At 43.2% G+C, this 23597-nt stretch overlaps 1 protein-coding gene across 3 annotated transcripts in view; it reads right to left on the bottom strand.

Annotated features, from left to right (window-relative positions):
• LOC119658522 overlaps positions 1 to 23597 on the bottom strand; it is a 115519-nt gene that overhangs the window by 52604 nt on the left and 39318 nt on the right. Inside the window, exons 3-4 of one of the 3 annotated variants that reach the window (XM_038065998.1) lie at positions 16595 to 17058; positions 16344 to 16507 (exon numbers count right to left, since the gene is read on the bottom strand). In XM_038065998.1, the coding sequence (XP_037921926.1) occupies positions 16922 to 17058 (137 nt within the window). In that variant the 3' untranslated portion in view covers positions 16344 to 16507; positions 16595 to 16921. Of the gene's footprint in view, positions 1 to 16343; positions 17059 to 23597 lie in introns of all 3 variants that reach the window. The other 2 variants (XM_038065999.1, XM_038066001.1) reach the window with 2 other exon arrangements.

Genomic DNA, 23597 nt, shown 5'->3' with positions numbered 1-23597 from the left:
CATTATCAATTATAATGACCGGAGGATGCAAAGGTGAAGTGGGGACTCCAAAGGGCGCACCTTCGTTACTTTTGAGGAAGAAGAAACATCGATTAAGGATGCGGTCGGTTGTAGGTCTTCGGGTGACGAATTTTTCGGCTCTATTTGGGTGGACCTTGAAGATCAATCTTGCCATTTTCTTTAGGTTTTGGTACAACTCAGCCTTCGTGGTAGATTCCGGTCAACCCACTGATGGCAGTTGTCCAGTCCTGGATTCGAGGAGAGCCGAAAACAATTTCTAAGTGACATAATTTTAAAATTTAAGAATTGTACTTTAATGTACTCTATTCCTGATTTTGTTGTTTTTGTTGGCCTTCTTCTTATTCATCTATGTTTCTTTAAACTAAAAACCAAGATAACATAATTATTTACACATAAATACTGCTCTGATTTGATATAGATTGATTACGATTGTTTAAGAAACTTTGACTATATCGCAAAGGCACACAAAACGTTACCTACCATTTATGGAATTTCATATGATTTACAGTCATCCCATATCGGCGAGAATTACATGTCATACAATAAACCATATCTAATATGAAAAGGATAACAATGTTCAAAGCTCCACTGAAATTATTTATAACTCCAGACATCGAAGCGCCAACTCTTCCAACGAGAAATTCCGATATTTGCGTGGGATCCCCAATATCACTCGCCACTTCTTCTTGTCAAACTTACAAATTCCTTCACAAAGTGGGTGTTCAGTTGTGTCGCCGGCTAACGAGGACAATGCCCTGTGAAAATCAGAAACTTTTCCAGCCACATAACAATCACTTCAAATTCCCTGTATATATTTGAATAATAAAATTTTCAAGTTGGAGGAGCTAAACGGATTGACTTCACTTACACATAGGAACCCAGAAGCCACTACAAAAGGATTCACTTTCAAAGTGTAATTTTAGCTCATAATCGCGAATCCGGCAGACGCTCCTACACGGATTCACCGACAACTTTCCCGTAATTCGAAAGGAATTCTCAAGACAAAGCTGAAAAATATTCTTATGTCCTTGAGGCGAATGCCATACTGAAGGAATTCCATTTTTCGCCATAAAGATAATATTTTCTCTTCGTTTGATAGTAGGGCAAGGATGGTGGTGAAGCGGTGGGAAAAATATACTTTATGGAATCATCATCTCACCGCGGTCGACTTCAACAACAGAATCATCATCGACAACGACGACAAATGCTTGGTTACAAGGTTAAGCCTTTATTTTATTAAGCCACATTTTATGCTTATCTGTCCTTTTTAGGAGGGATGTAACCTTATCAGAGTGGAACTTGAGGCTGTTCAGGAAGGAAACAGACAGTAGAAAGCCGAAAGCAGATTGAAGGAAGGAAAAAAGTAATTGTTGGGAATGAATCACTTTGCGACAGGATTGCGTGAGATTGCTCCTCATACGCAGAAGTCATTTAATACAAATTTTATTCTGATGCGGTATATAAATATGTAGACAACAGTTGGCCGTTTTTATATATTACGGAATGGAGTATTATTCCATGGATCCTACGCACTAAACAGCAGTCTCCATTTGTTGTCATTTCCGCACAACTTCTATGTATACGAAATATTAAGCGGAATTTTCCCTTCCTCCTTCCTAAGCACCTTTTCCGCAATCGCGGTATTCTCACTCTGAAGACAGTACACCGTTCCAGAGATTGATTGCCGAATTTCCTTTTGGTGTTGTCAAGGCGTCCATAAAAGAGGTGACGAGAATTTCCTTGGTTGAAAATTCAAATCATTATTTTCCCGGAATTTTCCGTTGTCTACCCGAAAACACTTGATTATGTTTTCTGTTCGGTGGTATCAACAAATTTCGGCATCCTATTCGTTTGTGGAAGAGTTCCTTTGTGGCTATGGTAGCAATGGTGGGAAACTAAAGAGGAAATGCCGGCGACGAATAGACATGTACCATATACATATGTATATTATTATTGTAGGATGCTTGGGATAATAGCTTTCAACGAAAGTAGTCCTTCTTAAGCTGTTTCTGAATAATATATTGAAGACGAGGGATTGAGGCACTCGGGCGTGTTCTCCCGGAATGGATGGCATGTTTATTAACCTTACTGGAAATGGTAGTGCTAATTTGTCAAGGTTAGAGTCTGTGGTTTTTGATGTGTTCTGCTTCTAATAAACTATTTTCTACCGATTCCAAAAGCCCTTCATCATGGAATGCTCGTTGAATTCAATTCGATCCCTCGTGGGGACATGACGGTTTTGGTTAGTTTTATTTGATCCCTCCACATATTTCAAGTTCACAAAATTTTTCCCAGGTTTCGCTTTATCTCGAAATATGCTTTCCCATCTGGCGAATTCTCGGAACTATGGAGCACTATTCCGAACAAATGAGCAAACATCAGGCTCAAGGCTAATGTAAGATGTCTGGTAAAGCCAACATTGAATTCAGCTTGTGAATATTTGAGATGTAATTTTCTCGTGGAAATTATCATTTTCGCTCCTAGCTTTGTTCGGATATGGTATCTCAGGTGAACGTTTAATTTGATATTATCTGGGTATGATATTGAGGAGAAAGAGAATTGAATACCGTTTGTGTGGGAATTGCTACATAATTTTATTGAAGGTTCTGGAGAGAGAATCGAATTCATTAATTTGAAGGAAAATTTAATTGAAATTGAATAGAAAGTCTCTAGATTCAAGAGCAAATTTTTTATCAGGATACGTAGTTAAGAAAGCTGGGTACGTTGGAGCTATTTTAAATATAGGCAAGTCGACCTCCACTAATATCATCATTCTAGTTTCCAACGTCCTCCGTGAATTGGAATGAGAACACCAAGTGGACGCGATCTATACAGATTTTAGCAAGGCTTTCGACCGGGCCGATCATCAGGTTCTATTGAGCAAATTAGGTAGCTTCGGTTTTTCGTTAAGTTTCAAGGACATCTATCCATATTCCAAACAATAACCTAGCCAAACTTAGGCTCAAACTATTGGCGGTTTATCTTGCATATAATTCGCAACCTTGTCGTGTTTTTACGATTATACAAAGGAGCGTTTTCCACCTCTTGCCACTTTCGGTCACGCTGCTCCCAAGGAAGAGGTGAGGCAGCGTCTGAAGAGTTGCCTCTGCCTTGGACGAAACCGTTAGTCCTTGTTTTTTGAATGCTTGGGTGCTATGCCCCAAACGAGGAGTCCCTCAGGGGTCGCTTACGATACGAAGAGTGGCGTCCCTGAGGTGCCCCAGCAAGTAGTTCCAACCACCTAGCTGGCATAATACCTGCGTCCTAGGTAGTTGCCTCGAGAAAGTTTCTGGGTGAACAGCGAACTGCTAATGACCGATACACGCCGGGACATACTGGAAATCCCCGGAGCCGTCGACAACTCTTTGTCGATGGGGTGATTTGAGGCTAGCTCTGCCAAGGTGGTGTGTGTGTCTGGTGGGGGAGAAGCTACAGCTTCTGAGCTCTCAGGCTGTGCTGGCCCATTGTACTAGCCACCCCATCTAACGGAATATTCCGGATTCGTTAACGTATTGCAGGATTTCTGTTAGTGGATGTGATGTTACCCGTCGCAACTGGAGAAAATCGGGACCAAAGATCTGATGCCTAATGCGTCCATAGGCGGTTCATTCACATAGGAAATGCTCCGTGGATTCCGCTTCCTCATTACAGGAGGCACACGTATCATCTTCGGTAATTCCTATTCTGAACATATGCTCAGCTAGTGAATTATGCTTTTCGACAGGATAAACTTTGCGGTACGCATGTTCGGTTTTGGCAGGAAAAGTTTGGTGTGTAGAGCAGCATTTACGCTCTGCCACCTGTCATTGTGGGAAGCTTGTTTCCAGTTTTTGAAAACAGACTTAGCCAATGCTACTGATACTCCAATTGCTGGTTCCGGTCCCGGCATGGGAGAGATTGACCCCTCTTTCGGTAAAGCATCCGAGATTACATTTCCCTCTACGCCACAGTAACCAGGTACCCAGAGCAGTTCCACCGTATTGAATCTAGAGATTGAGTTCAAACGGTTTCTGCATTCCTGAACGATTTTCGAGGTGATCAAAGGGCTACTCAACGCCCTCAATGCAGTTTGGTTATCACTGCATATTACGATGCGTCTGCACTTCAACCGCTCATCAATCACCCAGTTTGCCGACCTTAGGATCGCATAAACTTCGGCTTGGAAAACGGTTGCATATTGTTTCAAAGGAAAAGCCCATTTCTCGTTTTTATTCGAGAGATGGACTCCGGTTCCAGAACCTTCTTCTGTTTTTGAGCCATCGGTGTAGAAGACTTCCGTATATCCCGCCCCGCATTCCTTTGGGACTTCCCAATAGATAAGTATATCCATGGACTGCAAATTGAGTAATGCATTCAGACTTGCGCCGGATGTCGTGCTCATGGCACCAGTGATACCCAGACACATAGTTCTTTGCAGTGCGACTAGTTTATGGTGAAAATATTTTTGTCTCACCTTAATCCACCACACTACGGATGCATATACGAACGTCGGCCTAATGATGGCAACGTATATCCACATTACCACATGAGGCCATGTCAAGACAAAGGCCCGTGTGCACAGCCCATAAGCTGTGAGAGCTCGTTTCATCTTTACCTTCACATGTTTGTTCCCATCAAGTGGATGAGGACTTAGGATCCCGCAGATCCTAAACAACAAGCTAGCTTTAGTCTAGCTTAGACTACAACGACTGGCGTTTTAAGTCCAATATGACTCGCAACCTTGTCGTGTTTTTGCGATGATAAAAGGGAGCGTCTTTCCACCTGTTGGCACTTTCGGTCACGCTGCTCCCAGGGCAGAGGTGAGGCAGCGTCTGATGAGTTGCCTCTGCCCTGGACGAAACCGTCAGTCAAATTTTTGATTTTTCGTGTTCCAAAGAAGTTTGTTATCAGGAGTGACTCCCAGCTATTTCACTTCTTCGGAGAGTTGAAGGGTAGTACCCCTCATCGGGAGGCGGTTTTATTTGGATTAACTGAAAGACCATGTCTGAGGCACCACCTGTCTATCAAATCAACGGCACGTTGTATATTCCTACACACCGTTCCAAGACCCCGATCAACAGCAAGCACAGCAACGTCATCAACATAAGCTTGAGTGTATATTGGCAAATTTTGCAGTTCGCATAATAGTGAGTCGATCAGCATACTCCACAGAAGTGCGAAAGCACACCTCCTTGGGGGCAGCCCTTCGTTACTTCTGCGGTCAGATAGCGATCGACACCCACCTCAGCGCACAGCAATCTCTGCGTTAGCATAGCATGGATCCGCTTAATTAAAGCATCATCAACACCATGCGCTCTGGCGGCATCACAAAGTTTTTGAAAAGCCGCACAGCCAAAAGCCCCTTCATCATCATCAGGTTCTATTGAGCAAATTAGGTAACTTCGGTATATTGAGTTCATTACACAGTTGGCTTCAATCCAATGTTCTGGATCTAACTCAATTCGTTAAGTTTTAAAGTCATCTATCCATATCCTAAACAGTAACCTAGCTTTCGCCTATTTAAATCGGCTTCTCATCAGAAAACTATGGCTATTCCAAAGTTAATTATAGCCCAGCAGATCAACTTTGAATACGTCTAGCAGATAACCATAGAAGTTGATAGCGGTGCTATCGCTCACCTCACCAACTTCGAGGCTGAATCTAAACTGGTCATGGTTACCGATGCCTGGGAAAAATATCTCGTGATTATGAGACGATCATGACTTCGAAGGCCGAAGTGCCTCTAGAGATTCCTTACTTTAAGGGCAAATGGTACTAAAAAGCCAAGGTACAGTTCGTCAAAGCGGAATCCGCTCTCGAGGCTCATATAATCGATCTCGAGTTTCGTCCTCATCCCTCAGCAGTCTTCAAAGCCTCTTTTCAAGAGCCGGTATAACAACGTGCACCCTTGCCGACAATCAAGGCGCCTAAATTCTCTGGCAATATCTTCGACTGGCCGTCATTCAAATCTCTATTTTCGTCGGTGACACCCTGTACCGAGGTTGACAAAATGCACTACCTCACAACCAGTGTTCATGGAAAAGCTGCATCCCTCATCGCCAACATTCCCATTACCAATGAGGCGTTAAACTCGGCCTGGACAGCTTTGCAGACTAGATATGAGAACAAGCGGCTTCTCATTTCTGCACAGTTGAACCAACTTTTTACGCTTCCTGGACCTAGAAGGAACTAAACACTGTCATCAACACAGTGACCAAGGTGCTCAATTCACTTAAGGCGCTACGATCGCCTGTTCAACATTGGAATCAGCTACTGGTACATCCCATCGACTCGACCCGCAAACTCGTGAGGACTGGGTGGTCATACTGGGATCTGCAACAGAGTATCAAGCGTTAGAACGCCTCACTAATTTTCTGATATACCGCGCATGCGCACTGCTCAATTCGTCAAGTCTAAACCGACTTCTAGCGTATCTAATTCATAAGCGAATGATCAGTCGAGCTGCAATCTTCCTCAGCCAGATGTTCGCAACCAAACCATCCGACAACATTTCGTGGGTCTCAGTATGTATCAAGTGGAAGTTTGCCGTAGTACAAGGCGCTGTAAGGTTTGTTGTGCGGCACATCATTCTACGCTGCAGGACTCCCGCTTCTTCAGAAAGCCGTCTGATCAGGACACTCAACCTGGCTTAGCTAATCTAACAAGGCAACACAAAATTGGCCTTGGTGTAGTTCTCAACAATCAGTTCAAATTGACAGCTCATATCTCCAGGATTTAGCGTCATCATCTCGTATCTCAGCATCTTTCAACTCAGCGCGAAAGTCTCATCAATACTTTAAATCAGATATCATATCTCTTCCAACGGTTTTACTGGCAACTGCTCAAGCTCTCTCATAACATCATCACGGAATTCTCATCGATCCAGGATCGGAGATCAACCTCATCTCTTAGCAACTCTTTCGCACTCTCAACCTGGCTGTCTCGAGTGTCTACACTCCAATTGTTGGAGTAGGCAGTGTCTCATCTGGAGAAAGAAGAAGAAGAAGCTGTCGCCTTTACATTGATATCAAGATTCTCAACTCAACAGGCAGAGTCCAACGCACACATTCTCCCAAATCCCACCGTCAAATTGCCGTCAGTCGTAATATTCGCGAAGAATTTGCCTCATCTTCATAATTTTGAACTAGCTGACCCAGATATCCTCTCACCTGGCAAGATTGATGTTATCATCGGTGCGGACTTCTACGGCAAAATCTTAAGGCCTTAAATTAAAGAATTAAATCCGGGTCACCAAATGAACCTACGGCTTTTAACACCATGTTTGGGTGGACAATTCTTGGCCCAGTCGATGGCTCATCATCCAGTGCACCTTTCCATATTGGTTTCACAATCCCAAATGAGCAGCTACATGATAACATCTCCAAGTCCTGGGAGATTAAGGATGCCTCGTCTCATCAGGAGGATTCCCACAGCGCCGAAGAAACATTTCCAGAGCACACATACCCGCGACAGTATCCCGCCTGCGTTAGTAGAAATGCGATCGTCGGCAGTACATGTCATCTCATCAGTTCCATCTCTGCCATTGGATCATGTCTTAACTCGATGTAGCACTCTCACACAACTTGTTAGAGTCACTGCTACTTTACTATGTGCGGTAGCAGTCTTCAAACGGACACCAAACTCCAATTTCAGCATCTCGGTTTTCACTCTGGCGGAATTGCAAGCGGCTCTCACCCACTGGATTCGTACTACACAGCAAAGATACTTCTCATCAGAAATTTGCATACTTTCCTAAGGTAAACTTTTCCCCAATCTCACGTACTATCACGTCTCACCGCTCGCATTGACCAAACCGGGCTTTTACGAGTCGGTGGTCGACTTCAAAACTCTCAGCTTGACGAAGATAGAAAACTTTCGCCTATACTTCCGAAAGGGGTACGATCCTCTTTAAGTCCACCCAACTATTGGCCTATTCTGACGATATCGACATCATGGGAAGAACGACCCGAGACGTACAAACTGCCTCCATCCAGATCGAGCAGGCGCCGCGAGATCTTGGGCTACACGCCAATAAAGGCAAGAAAAAACATATGGGAGCTACGTTAGTACCAAAAACCAACCAACCAACGACATCAAACCGCACTGGTCAAACGGGAAGAATAAAGATAGGAGATTACAGCTTTGCGAAAGTTGATAACTTCTCCTATCTAGGGTCGAAAATCATAACCGATAACAGCTACGACGATGAAATCCGTGCACGGTTGTTGGCAGCCAACAGAGCCTATTTCAGTTTACAAAAACTGTTCCGCTCGAAACATCTTATCATAGGGTCAAAGCTCTCACTGTACAAGACTATGATCTTGCCAGTCCTCATGTATTCCTCGGAAACTTGGGTTCTTAGCAAGAAGAATTGCGAACTTTTGACCGCGTTCAAGAGAATAATACTCTGAAGAACTTTTGGCAGCCTACATGAGGATGGACGATTCCGGGGTCTACATAACGACGAAATCTATGAGCGATACCATGACCGTCAGGTTACGGTGGGCGGGTCACTTAATCCGTATGGATGAGGATGATCTACCCCGGAAAGTCTATAAAGGCAATGTCTATGGTTGAAAAAGAAGACGAGGCAGACCCTGCCTAAGATGGAGCTATGGCGTAGGTCAGGACGTCAGACAGCTTTTTAGGGATATCGAATTGGTGGACCTCTTTGCAAAACCGGGACGTCTAGAGTTCATATTCCAAAAGGACACTGTAATGCCGAGTCCATATGCTTAATAAAGCTCAATATCTTTACCAATCGAAAACATGATTAAAATTAACAAAGTGGAGTCCTGACTGCGTGGTAAAAAGAACTTTCTTTCTACTGCAAAAAAACGGCTGATGGTTTTGTCCAGGGCATTGGTAACTTATAAAATGCTGCTTCGCCTCTACCCTGCTTGATCGAAAGTGGTTAGCCCTTTTTTGGAAAAGTGTGAGCTTTACTCAAAATGGACCATGAAAGGTGGGAAATATGTAGCTGCTCAAGCGAATGAGACCTTACGACCCCTTCAATTCTTAAAGTTTGATCCAGTATTTATCATGGAATCTGATACCGCACATTTCTATTTTAAATGCCCTTGAAATTGGACTTTTCTGATGATTTAGAAAATTTAGAGAAAAGTTTCACCTTTTCTAAGGACTCGTTGAACGAAATCGAACATTTAAAAGAGACCATGGAATTGCGACTCACGGCTGTTATGGATGACTTACAAATCGTAATATGCCTTATAACGGCGCTATTTTTAGCTTCCTCTTTCCGCATTTCTCCATTCATAAACCCTCTCCTGTTCCTGAATCACTGACTGCGTAATATTTTCGTCCTTACCACGCAAAAAAGTGTCACCCAAACACTCTATTGACCTCGATTTCTCGTCATCGTTTATACAGACTACTGTCCATCGTCACGTCCCAACTTTACGCCGTGTTGTAGGCAGCGTTTCTTGACACTACCATCAGCATCATCATTTTCGTTATCCTCCATTAAAAAATTAGAATCAATTTTTCACATTCATGCATTTGTTTGTCGCCTGGGACGAACAATTTCCTCTCTAGCATGTCATCACCACGCATCCGCCCAACGCAACATAATAAGGATATAACGTCTTTTGCCAGAAAATGCGACAGTGTTAAAGATTCAGAAGATTAATCGGAAATCCACTTTTCGTTTCATTTTCGACATGGCGTCTTTGTTCCCATATCCTTGGAATGAATTTTAACAAGGACAAAAATACTCTTGGGGTGGCCGGGCGAAAGGTGAAAAGCTAACTTGGATAAATGCAGAGCTCAGGTTGGTGAACACAATTCAATACTAGTCTTGTAAGTGGCTTGTAGTGATTCTGTAGATTTTCAGATAAATGCTTTTTACTAACCATTGAACTCTTAGAATTTCAAAACGTCACGTCATGTCATTTTAGAGCATCCCTGACTATCGGAATTTCAATCAATCTTGTTGGTTTGAAGACAGCTTCGAAGTTATGTCTACGGAGTTGAAGGATTCTTACTATGTTTGCATCCTAAATCTAAAATACGACATCTCCTCAAGGACCAAATCGGTAACACTAATCTTTAAAAATTGTGGGAACTGAATGAGTCAACCATTTTGTTGGTGTTAAACCTGATCCTTGGAGATTTTCTGGCTGGAATGTGTTTAGACTACGCTAAAAGTAAAAAGGGAATTTGATAAGAAATCGATTGACTTTGATTGATTGATAGATATCCCATGCAAAAAGACTGCTTACTACATGGAACGATAGTCTGGTCCTTGATGGTAACTTACAACTTTCTCAGCCCAGACAATATGTCTGCCCTAGAATATCGAAGACTTTGTTTGGAGACATACATGTAGTATGTGGGACAAGATAATTTTAGCAATATGTGGTGATACGGTCTTGGGAATGTGATATTTTGAGTGCTTCTGTTTATTATGTCTCAGAAAAAGAGTGTTTGGATTGAGGATGGACAGTTGGGTGCAATATAGTGAATAAAATATTAAAAGAAAAAACACAATCCTTAAACTCCAGAGTTTAGTCTGAACAACTTAATGGAAACATGGGGAATGGGGAATTACCATGGCATTCCACGACGAAACCTAACTAACTAAGCAAACTACATTTGACCTAAGAAAAGTACGACATACAGAGAAACAGGCAGGCAGACAAACTAGCCAGGGAAGGTGATATAAGTATCTATAAGAAAGAGGTTCTGGTTCCAAAGTATAGCTGCCTTTTGTCAGCACTGTGCCGGTGCGTAATATGTCCTGGCAAATTACCGCGGACCTCACGAATGTCGACCATCAGGCGATCACCATTGAACTACGGATCGAGCCACAATGAGTAGACATTTATGGAGGTGTGGCTAGACCAGTCTAACAAGACAAGCACCTTCACGGATAGACTCGTCCATATAACAGAGAGCATCCCTCAAGGGTGTTACGTATCGATCGACCTATGAGATGCTTATCTGCCACTAGAAGACACAATTGCAGCAAATATTGCGCGGTGGTGACACTGGACTGTAGAAATGAATTTAATTCGGCCAATTGGAACCTTATACGAAAGCCTCGGGTGACGATTGGTATTCCCGCTTATCTCGCTGTTATTTTCAATTACTACTTCTGATAACGGAATCTCTAGTATGACACCGATGATGGACCCAAGGAGTACGTTGTCTTTGCGGGTGTCCTACAGGGATCCGTATTTGGCCCACTTTTGTAGAACATCTTGTACAACCATGAACTTAACTTTCCGGTTCCGGTGGTGCCGGTATGCCGACGACATAGCACTGGTTGTAGCTGCAAAGCATCTCGAAAATGCTAACTTGTCCTCATCAACAAGGACCGTGAGGGAAATTACGTCTGCATTAGAATTGGGAATTATATCAACACTAGTCGTTGGACTTATATGATAGGGATAGGGAGAATGGCTGGAAAGAAAGCACGGAGAGATCAATTATAATCTTACGCAGTTTTTCACAGGCCACTGAAGATACCGTCAGTACCTCTACAGGTTTAAATTTGACATCTCACCTGAGTGTTCAAACAGTAATGGGGTCTCAAGAGGTTCGGAAGCCGTGGGCGGATAGGAGATAAAGTACGCTAACTCCGTGCCGTGATGTAATATCCAATGGTGGTTCCACGGGGCAGGGGAGGGGGAGCCGCCGAGGATTTCCGCCTTCTTTAAAAAGGAAAATACACACTGGCAGAACCGATTTCAACAAGGTTTTGCTTTCCTTAAAACCTTAATCAAAGTGATAGGCGAGCTAAGAGGCATTCCCTGTAGTGAACAAGAAGTAATGCTCATGAAAATTACAGAAGTAGCACCTGACTTTTCGTTACTGCTCGAACTGAGTCCATAGTGGGAGCATTCGATAAGTGGGACAAAGAAAGTGTATGAAACGGAGAAGAGGTTCTTAGAGGTCGTCGAGAAAGGATAACAAGAACACCCACTCAGCGGAAAATAACAAAAAGCAACTAAACTAAGCGTGCCAAAACTGTATACGCGTCTCAAGTGGCAGTGCCTCACGTGCTTAAAGTATCAAACGGAGAAAGCTCCTCCAATTACGGCTGGAAACGTTAATCTCTAGAAGCTACTGAAATCGGTGAAGTACAAGGGCTTAAAGGCGATCGTAAAAAACACGAAGTTTGGTAGAACCCGCATTTTTGCAGAGTCAATAAGGAACAGGGTTTAAGGATACTTCGAGGATCTCTCCATCTATTAGTACTCAGTTCACAGGATTGATGGAGAAATTATGATGGACCTAGCACCCACTTTTGAAATTTCGGTCAGTTGCAAATTTATGACGAGGCAAGACAAGGTTCTCCACGGATGCAATCCCATTTCCTTCACCTGATTCGCGGTACCGCACTGGGACTTGAAATACAAAATAGGATATGAATGACATGACGCAATCATAGCAAACGTGACGTTAAAATTGGAAAATTGAAAAAGGCTTGACTGTCTGCTTCAAGCCGAAAAAACTCAAGACCCAAATTCCGGATGAAGACTAACGACTGATAGCATCCTCAATCATATCTTTAGAAAGTACGGTCGTTGGGGTTCCCAGCTTTTCTTGGTATCCTCACACACGGCGTTTAAACCGCTGATCGTGGATTGGTTCGACGTCTGAGTGCCACGATAACCGAAGGCATGGCTCGCCAGCTACAGCCATCACGTCTGGAGCTTCTCGTAGGCGACTACTATATAATGACTTATGTATTGTGGTGCAGTTGCCGCTGTCAGGCTGCATGGTCAGAAGATTCGTTTTCGGTTTGAGGACATTGCTTGGCCGTCTTAAATCAGCATTGATAAGAGAGGTAGAAGAAGATGTAGATGTAGAAGATTTTTCGGAATTATGCCATCCCCAGTGAGACACCGGTAGTTGAAATGCCGGACATAAGCAGAAACTTTCTGTCGTATGATTGGTTGCGACGATATGACGAAAGTCACTTCAGACGTATTCAGAATGCAACGTATTTAAGGAACCAGCGGGGTTTTCAGATCACGGAATGAATAAACAGAGACAGTGTAATTGTGAGCGAAGAATATTGGGGTGGAAGTTATCTTGGGGCGCCCTAGTCTGGATCGGATGAAGAATTTTTGGTACGAAAAATCCACCAGTATACACTGTTGGACGGCGTATAGCGTTACATAGGTCAGGCCGTCATGAAGAATTTCTACCCTTTCTCTATGCCGGGATTACCTAATTTATTTCGAAAAAAGACATGATATAGAACGCCGCACACACAACACCGATTACTTGTCTTCTACAAATTTATAACGGCCATTATGAAGGAAAGGATCAATGCGCACCTCGGGACCGACAACATTCTGTCCGAGGAAGGCTGACAAGTTGGATTAAGGGGTTGCAAGGATCAACTTATTATCGACTCGCTAGTTGTAGGACAGGCAAGTTCAGGCCAAAAAAATCTCATTAGTTGCTATTTCGATTACGTCAAGGCTTTTGATAGGGTCCCGCACACCTGGCTAATCTATGTCCTACATCTATATCGCATGGATTAGAGACTAATAAGGTGCTTGGCGAAAGCTGTGCAAAGATGACGTTGCCACTGCGTTTATCTGAGTGTACTAACGCTTCAGAGCCAACCCGAATGCGGATAAGCATCTCTCAAGAGGATTCGGTGAACCCACTTTGATTTTGTACGGCAACAAACCCCCTTCCAGGCTGCTCAATAAAGTTAGAGGGCGTAATCAATGTGTGATTCCCGGTGTTTCTAGCGAACAAGTTTGGAAATTAAAACGTCACACCGTCTCCATCGCTAGTAGTGATTATTTTATTAAGCAAATATCGATATTTCGAGAACAACTTGTTCCCTTCTTCATTGCACGAGTGTATACTGAGAGGGCATAGTTATACAACTATCTAGGTGGCCTGTATTTGGATGCAAGAGGACGTTGGGCGATAATCATACTAGGTACCCGCGAAAATAGGACATCATATACTTTCAAAGGAAGGGGCTGGGTCTACGGTGGGCCTGACATACTTAAGCACCGCTTTAGTCAGAAGAGTTGCTTGGCAAGTTAGTGAGGATTACACTGACAGTCACGACCAGGCAATCTATATGGTAATCAAGGGCGATTCGAGCCGTAAAAAGAGCTCTCTACGAAGAAAACAAAAGCGGTCTTAAAACAAATTGTAGAAAAAAAAACATTGTGAAGGTGGAAGCCGGGGTTCAAATGGTCGCCTTGTCCAGCTATTAAGTAGTGATAATTGGCGCTAAATTGAGCTTTAGAGAGCACCTAGAGTATGTATGGCAAAAAGGAGCTAGCGCCACTGCGGCACTGGCATGAATGTTGCGATACATTTTGCTTTACGCGTCACCTGTGTGCACGGAGGCGTTTGAAAATTCTCTGCGAATCCCATATGCGAACATTCTAACTCCTGAATTCGCGCGGTGGAGCTGGAGCAGACGTGCCTTTCTAAGATTTTCCACCTCAGTGTACGAACAAAAAAAAAACGTAAGGCCTTCGTGCTAAGTATCGGTTGACACACTTGATGTACCTAGTGAACAACAAGTTGTATGATATTGATGGTACTGGTATTGATGACTATCCTAGAAGTCTGTTGGGCATAGTTGACTTGTTCAGCCGTTATATTCAGATGGAATTTGATCTAGACAAGTCTTGAATCAAGGCGTTCACAAACTTTATTTCACACCGCTCCATCATCTCCCACACACACGTCCCCACTTACTAGAGGAGGGCGATCAGACCCGAGTCTGCAAGGGACTCATCTGAAGTGGCTCTGCCACGAAGCCTCACTGGAGGTTATCTGGTACTATGGGAACCGGGATGGCCCTCTGAGAACATATGCTCGAGGAGAATTCCTGGAGGATGTGTTCTCGGCCCGGTTATTTGTGGTTGGCCCCCTAGTGGGAGTTTTATGGTGGTTGTGGTTATGCCTACATCGCGGGCAGAGCTCCTCGGAACTCGAGCGTGGAGTTGCGCTGTACAACTCGGGTGCCGTACTCCTTAGTTGCGGCAGAGGTGTTAGGTAGGCCTCGCATCCACTGGTATGAATGCTGAGCCTGCACTCAGTATAAACCAGGACCGCTGTGCTTGCATGGCGGGGCTCTGATTGTAGTCCCAAAATCAATCCGTGTCCGAAGAGGACCGTGGGATTATGCTTTCACGACAGGTACTCACGTTTTGTGTACTACCGCTTGCTTTTTTCCATTGATTTGGGCGTGATTTACATTATATGAGCGGCGGTAAAGTAACATTAAGGGACTATAGAAAAGCAGCTGTTCAGAACAAAAAATGAAAAAAAGACTACATCACCCTCTCTTCATGGATCCCTAAAACTTCAAAATATTTCTTTCTCGCGATCTCTGTTGGTTATTCACCAAAGACAAAAGCCAAGCATTAGTGGTACTTTTCCCGAACAAGTAATCACACGCACTTCAACAACAATTTTATGATGTATGTGTTCAGCTGTCTTGCAGCAGTATATACATTTTTTAAAACTTTGGCAATTACCTGAACCGAACTGCTGCGCAAAAATGCATTTACTAGCACTTAACATGGGCATATAGCGGCCCAATGCAATTTATGGGGAAGACCAAGAAAGAGGCTAGTGATCATTGTATTGTTTGGAAACTTGTGTATCTGAATAATAGTTAAATAGATGCTAGGGTTTTGGGGAATTTAAAGGTGGAAGGTATGGAACTCTTGAGAGAATGCCGAAAATGTAAAGGATAATTTAGTAATTTAATAATCTTTTAGAAGCGCTCGTATTATTTACTAATAAATTCCGCCGAGTTCAGCGGAAATATAACACATGCTACTGGGAGTTCCAAGAAATTCTCAGCGGGGTTCAATTCTTCTGTAAAGTCATTGAAAGACATAAAGGATCTTAAACTAATGACGTTCTTTCAAAGAATCTTGACGGAAAGAATTCAAAATTATGAACCCTTTATTGAACCAATTGAAACCATGATCATATGATTTATGTAGAATTCGTAGCATATTTCTGACTTCTATATTTGACTAGAAGTCAAAAATACCCTCAAAAGATAGTTATCAATTCCTGATCATCGAAAGAAGGAATACTGCCTTGCTATAATTTATTAGTAGTATAAGTGAAACCTTGATTTTATGTTAAGTTTAAAATGCACAGAATGATTCCAGAAAACTAAAAATAAAAAATTGGATGCTGTAATATTTGAGGAGGAGGAGGAAGGTGTAGGCCACAGAAAGTCACCAAGAACCTGCCTATGTAACCAATAGAAGTGTAGACAAAAAACACCCAAAATCGGAGTTATACTCAGAGAGTGTTTTGAATATTTAGGATATTAAATTTTCTATGTAAATAGGCAGTCATACCTATATTATTTATAAAATTAAGTTGACTGTGATGTCAAATGGGAACTGCTTAATTTTGGGATTAGTGTTAGTTCTATCTTCATCTTTATATCAAGTTCATGTCAATATTAAGATATTGCTTCATTTCCGTCCTTATTATAATATTAATCCGAATCTTCCTTTGTCTAGAAAGTAATGAAATTTATGTCCTAACTTGTATTATAGATAAATATCCATTTTTATCAAGTCCAATGACATTCATCTTCGCTTACATTTTTAAAGCCGAAATTTCGTAAACTCATCCATACCTTGACACTTCGCTTTTCAATGTTCAATCATAGCAATCGCAACAATCTCTAGATTTATCTTAAATACGTTTTGATCCGTTTTAAATACATCGAAGAATACATGTGCAAGTTTCTAGCCTATTGCGTGCAGGACTCATCACAGGCAAGAAAATCTGAAATTTTCCTTAGATTTTTGCAAATGGTCTTCTCCTAAGTGAAAGCTTCAAAAGCCATTGACTAAAGCATTTCTTTTCACAGTCCATTGTTACCTTAAAAATAGTGAATTTCAACTTGATGCGGTTTTAGTGAACTTCAAACTGGTTCCGGTCCTTCTTCAACCATCGAATGAAGATCCATTGCTGAGCGAGTTTTACGTGGCGGTTTGGGCACTGTCACTTGTGGTCCAACGAATACAGAATTTTGACGAGGTCGTGCAAAGGTTGCATAGCCTGTGAAAAATGGAAAAAAACAAAAAAAAAATAGTTTTAATAGACAAATGGATTGAAAATGAATATTGAAGTTTAGAAAATTTTTCTAAGGAAAAGAGAAACGTTGAAATGTGATTTGAAGTTTAAGGCTCTCTGCATCTAAATGACCGATAAAATATCTCTGCTCTGCTTAGGTTAAAGCGTAGAGATAGCGGTTCAATTGACTGACTCACTCACTCCCCTGTTTCGCAATCGGCTTCAAAACTAAGGGCTGATTTCGAAAGTAGTACAAGACCTTTCATTTGATAGCTCACATGACTATATTTGGTGAAAAAAAAATGTACATCCCTCTTTTGCATATATTGGGACCCCAGTCAAATTCAGCATAGAACGATGCGTGGGCATTCACAGTTTCCATCTTCCCAGCAAGTTTTGGTGTCAATCGGTACAACCGTTCCTGAGAAAGTTGCATGTGGCAGACCGACAGACAGCAAACCGATTTTAATAAGGTTTCGTTTTCAACAAATCCTTAAAAATTAAATTGAATGGAATTAGGGGCTACGGATTCGGTAAGACCTTTTCCAGTCTTCTTCTTTTTCTTCAGCCTTTGTCCCGTTCGCAAGCGGGGTCGGCTCGTCGTGATCGGCTTCGCCATTTGGCTCTATCGAATGCCTGATCTGGATGCAATCTCGAGGCGTTCAAATCCCCATCCAGCGTGTCAAGCCACCGTTGTTTAGGTCTGCCTTTTGGTCGTTTACCATCGACTTCGATGTTCAGACCAATCTTGGCAAGTGAATTCTCGTTTGCACGAATTGCGTGACCATACTATCGAAGACGCCTCTCTCGTAACTTTTCCACGATCGGTGCAACCCCACAACGATCGCGGATATCCTCATTTCGGATGGGATCCAAACATGTGACGCCACTAGTCCAACGTAGCATCTTCGTCTCCATTACCGCAAGACGTCGTTCATTGTCTTTTATGGTCGGCCAACACTCACAACCATAGAGAGCGACTAGACGGACGGCATTGCGATAAATTTTAGATTTGAGACGTTCGTTGATACGTCGATCACAAAGGACACCAGTTGTGGAACGCTACTTCATCCAGGTTGCGTTAATGCGTGAAGCAATTTCATAACGCAGTTCTCCATTGGCTGATAGCGTTGACCCGAGGTATTTAAATTGCTCAGTTCTGGGCAGATCACTGCCGCTGACAGTGATTGTGCCTGTTTCATGGGGATCGGTCGTCAAAAATTCAGTTTTGTTTAAATTCAATCTGAGACCGTGTTGCATGAGGCGATCATTCCATTTTTGAACAAGTTGCTCGAGATCATTTTTGCTATCAGATGCTAGAAAAACATCATCTGCACAAAGCACTGCTGGACGTTGGATATCCCGTGTGACGGTGTCCATAACAAGAACAAAGAGGAGTGGTGAGAGGGCGCTTCCTTGATGAACACCAACAGAGACACGAAGCGGTTCTGATACACCCACCATACTTCGAACTACTTTTCGGATCGTGGTAGAGCAATTGAACCCAGCGCACGAGTTCTTCTGGCACGAAGTGTTGTCGTAAAGCATACCAGATGAGTTCGTGTGGTACACGGTAAAACGCTTTCTCTAGATCCAGAAAGGCAATGTAAAGAGGGCGATGCTTCTCACGGTGTTTCTCCATGAGTAACCGCGCGGCGTGTATTGCGTCAGTAGTTCCGCAGTTCTTGACAAATCCGGCTTGATTCACGGTTATTTCAACGATTTCGCGAATACGGTTGTCAAGAATGCGTTCAAAAATCTTCATGGTATGGGAAAGTAACCGGATCGGACGGTAATTTGAACATTCTGCTGGGTTACCTTTCTTTTTCCATATTGGAACAGTGGTACTTTCTTGCCAATCAGATGGTGTTCTTCCTTCCTGAATAACCCGGTTAAAGAATTCACTGAGCCACAGTGTTGGGTCCCAGCTCTTCGCTTTTCAGAGCTCAGATGCGATGTCGTCAGGTCCTGTTGCTTTCCCCGATTTCATTTGTTTTATTGCCTCCTCGACTTCAGTTGCGCTGGCTGGTAGGACTGTTCCAAATGTCGGCAATGATTGTGGAAGTGGAGGATGAGCAAATTCTTCAGTTGAAATCTGCTTGAAGTATTCTCGCCATTTATTCGTTGCGGCTCGACGGTTGGTAAGCAAAGTACCGTTCTTGTCATTAACGCAACAAAAGTGTTCGATATCCTGTGTGCGTTCATTACCGCTTTTAGCAAGTCGATACAGATCTCTTTCGCCATCCCGAGTGTCCAGTTTATCGTAAAGATTTCTTAAATGATTCGCTCGGGTGACAGCGACCGCTTTCTTTGCTTCCCGGTTAGCACTCTTATAAATTTGCCAATTAGCAGGCGTTTTATCGTCGAGAAATTTGTGGTAGAGGCGTTTCTTTTCACGGACCTTCATTTCGACATCATCATTCCAAAGCCAAGTATCTCGATTGATGTACCGGTTACCCGGCTTGGTGACCCCGAGGGTTGCAGAGGCCGCTTTGTGGATCGTGTCTTTTATTTGGTTCCATGATTCTTCCACATTCGTAATGGCTGGTAATCGTATGAGTGAGACCGTTTCCGTCTTTCTTCTCACCAAATCGCCACCATTTAATGTGCGGCGGGCCAGTGCGTTCCTCACGCTGTTTTATCGGTGGCTTAATTCGCAGGACGGCAATCAACGGCTGATGTTGAGGTGCGATGGTCTCATAGGGAACGACTTTGCAATCAGTGTGACAGTGGTAAAATGTTGGCGTCTTATGAGAATATAGTCGATTTGCGTTTTATTGTTCCCACTATAAAATGTGGGAAGATGAGACAATCGTTTGATGAACCATGTATTTATAAGTACAAGGTCATGGGTGTCCGCAAAATCGATTATACGCTCGCCACCTTCATTGCGCGTTCCGAACCCCTTTCCCCCATGGCACCTGTTACCGTCTGCCTGATTGATGATTATGTAATCGTCAGCAGGCACGTGACAAGTCTTTTCATCGAGAAGTTGCCAGAAGGCATTTTTCTCGGCATCAGGTCGACCTGTCTGTGGTGCATACGCGGTGAAGAAGTGAATAGTGCGATCAGCTGATATAATGGTGAGCTTCATCAGCCGATCATCAAATCGTTCGACTTCTTTAATGGTATCACGGAAACCCTCTGAGATGGCAATGCCAACACCATATTGAGTGTGTGGGTTACCAAAATAGAGAAGCTTGTAGCCATTTTTACCGCGTTCGCGTTGAATGTCGCAGCTTTTGGCACCAGACCATCGGGTATCTTGCAGAGCGCAGATGTCAATGCACCTTTTCCGAAGGGCTCTTGCGAGTTCCTCGGTCTTTCCAGTTAGAGTACCAACATTTAGCGTGCAGACACGTATTTGTTTTCTTCGTTGTGTGCGGACTAATTTACTTACGTCCTGACATCGTCCATGCGTCATGGCATAGCCAGCAGTGCAATTGTAACCGCTTCTTAATACGTGACCTATTCATTGCCACTTCTGTCTTCCAATAACATCGCGTGCGGGTGCCAGGTGGTGTTGATAAATAACTGTATTTCGAGATAAGACAGCGAAGCGACTGGATGTCACCGTCAGCAGAAACCATACTTTCTAGGTGAAAAATTGGTCGACGCCTTCGATGCTTGCCTATTGATGCAGGTAGGGAGAGCACGATTTCCAAATCCAGAGCCAAAGTCCATGATCCGGTAAGAGAACAAACAGATGTCATCAGTATGGTCGAATTGAATTCCTCCACCTCCGGATAAGCCAGCATGAAGGACGCTACCGATAACAAGAAAATAACGTATAATATCAGTGGCAAAATGCCATGCTGGTGGACTCAAAATCCTCTGAGATGTTAGCTTACTGCAGCACATATATGCCGCTTTGATAATAGCTTTTAATTTCTCCGGAATGCCCTTCCTACGTAGAGAACTCCAGATATATTCGCCTTGCAGCCGAAGGCTTTGTCAAAACCGATCAAGAGCAGGTGAACCGAAGATTTAAATTAAAGGCACGGTTGCAGAATGGTCCGCAGGGTGTTGATGTGGCCAATGCAGGATGATGGAAAGCAGAAACGGCCTGCTCTCTGTCGATCAATTTCTGATGTTATTTGAAGGGTTTTATAATTATTTTAGCCATTATCTTTGTGAAAGCAGGGAGCACGCAGATAACCCTCGAATTGTTACACTTAAAACGGGTGCCCTTCTTTCGAATCTCCATTCTCTGGGAAAGGTCACGGATTTCCAAGATTTCCGTACAAGTGGAAGCAGAGGGTCTGTAGTAATTGTAGGTACAGTGAGGAATAACTCTGTGAGGAGAGCGTAAAGTGCACCGGCTTTACTCCTTTTGAGTACATTTATGGCCGAAGTGATGTCTTTTCTGTTAGAAGGAACCGTCCGTATTTGCATGACTAGCCACTTCATTCACAAGGAGAAGAACTTCACCGGATACGATGTGATTAAGAAATGTGGTAAAGTGTTCTTTCCACCTTTTTCAGCTGCTCGTCATCGTGGACGAGGAGTCGATCCTTTACGTCCTTCTCAGGACCATCGAATGATTTGCTAGTTCGTTGGTGATGTGGTTTATCATACGCTTATGAGGTCTTCCCGGGATTTCGCGCAGTATCGGGGTTCAAGTGCGTCACGCTTACCATCATTCGCAGCGGTCAATGGAATCGATATTCTCAGGTGGGTTACTTAGCGCATCTGCCGTCCTATCATCTCCCTGTCACAAGGGGCGGATGCAACACGCAAGCGACCGTCAGATGGTGATTCTTTTCGAAAACGATGTCAGTTCCTCTCTTTTTATGCACACCGAGAAGACAACTCCTAAATCTCCTGCTGATCACAAAGTGGTCAATCTGATTTCTCGAACTTTGTCGGTCAGTTGAAATACAAATAACCTTATGACAAGCTCTGTAATCGAACATGTGCCACCAATAACGACACCGTGAAGTTGCAGAGATCTATAAACCTTTCACCATTATAGTTATAAGTCTGCCAGAATCCGGTTTTCAGATCAAGAGAGCGTGCCTTGCGGTAGCTGTCAGAAACAATCCGACACCGGATTCGCGTCTACTACCACTTGGCTTTGCCACTCGAATTGGAGAATGCGAGCATTCTGGGAAGCTACCGTTTTCGAGGAGTGTGTGTATATTCCAGAAACCAATCATAGTCCGTTTTCGATAGCCAGAAGTCTGCGGCCTGATGTGAGTACCTATTCAGGGCGTTGATGACGTTTCGGTAGCAATAAAGTTTCGAAATTTGCTAGCGCACAAATGACTATCCCTCTTCTATCCCTTTTTTATGGCAAACGGGGAAGAATTTAAAGGTATTCGCAGGTCGCAACTCACAGGGCTAGAGAAACTAGAGATTCTTACTGAAATTCTACGAATAGGATGAGAAATGACATTTTTTCTTGCTGCTGGTTTTAAACGAAGCTTTTTATGGTCTTAGCGGTGATTGGGAAGGAATACAGAGACTTGGGGAAAGAAGGGACGTGATGGGAAAGTGGGCCAGATAGACTGGTATGAAAGGTGTTGAGTGTTTGATTGAAAGTAAAGACAGTAAGGATGGGATCCTAGCTGATGATTCTCAGCGTTAAGTTCATACCTTCAAAAACAGCATTTCGAAAAATAAAGCGAGATTGCATAAAACATGGGAGATATACGTAAACCCACAATTTCAACTAGCATAGGCAAGAAAGGAGGTCGACCAGTAATTGTGAGCTACAATAGTTTGACAATTGTGGAAGTAAATTGTAGATGAATTTGAAAGAAGTCAATCTCATTCCCTGACAACTGGTGAAGGACTTATTTTTATGGAAAATTTTCGAAAAAAAATTATATCTATAACTATATCAGGGTTGAGTAGTGGAGTTTTGACTAAAAATCAAGCTCAAACATCACCAGTAAAAGAAACCCAGATTGCCAACTTTGGCTTTCTACGTAAATCTACCTAGACCAGTAGAGAAGAGAAATAAAAAGTGAGACTGATTTTAAGTGCTTGGAACCTTCAGAGCGAAACAGTTTTTGTAAGCTGAAAGAGGCTCTGTTGGCTGCCAACAACCGTGCGCCTGCTCGATCTGGATGAAGACAGTTTGTACGTCTCGGGTTGTCTCCCCAAATCTTAATATCGTCAGCGTACGTCAGTAGTTGGGTGGACTTAGAGAGGATCGAACCGCTTGCATTTACCTCAGCATCACGGCTAACTTTTGCCACGGTCAGGTTAAAGAGGACGCATGATAGAGCATCCCCTTGTCGCAGACCGTTGTTGATGTCGAATATTCTTGAGAATGATCTTGCTGCTTTCATCTGGCCTCGCACATTGGTCAAGGTTAGCCTAGGCAGTCTTATTAATTTCGTCGGTATACCGAATTCTCTCATGCCCGTGTACAGTTACCCTGGCTATGCTGTCATAGGCGGCCTTAAAGTCGATGAAAATATGATGCTACTGATGTCCATATTCCAACAGTTTTTCCATCGCTTGCCGCACAGAGAAAATCTGATCTGTTGGTGGAGTGGAACCTCTTTGATATG

This window comes from Hermetia illucens, chromosome 5 (assembly GCF_905115235.1).
Source record: "Hermetia illucens chromosome 5, iHerIll2.2.curated.20191125, whole genome shotgun sequence".
NCBI classification, from domain to species: Eukaryota; Metazoa; Arthropoda; class Insecta; order Diptera; family Stratiomyidae; genus Hermetia; species Hermetia illucens.
Note: the sequence above shows the minus strand (reverse complement) of the source record. Positions and strands in the feature narration are given on the sequence as shown.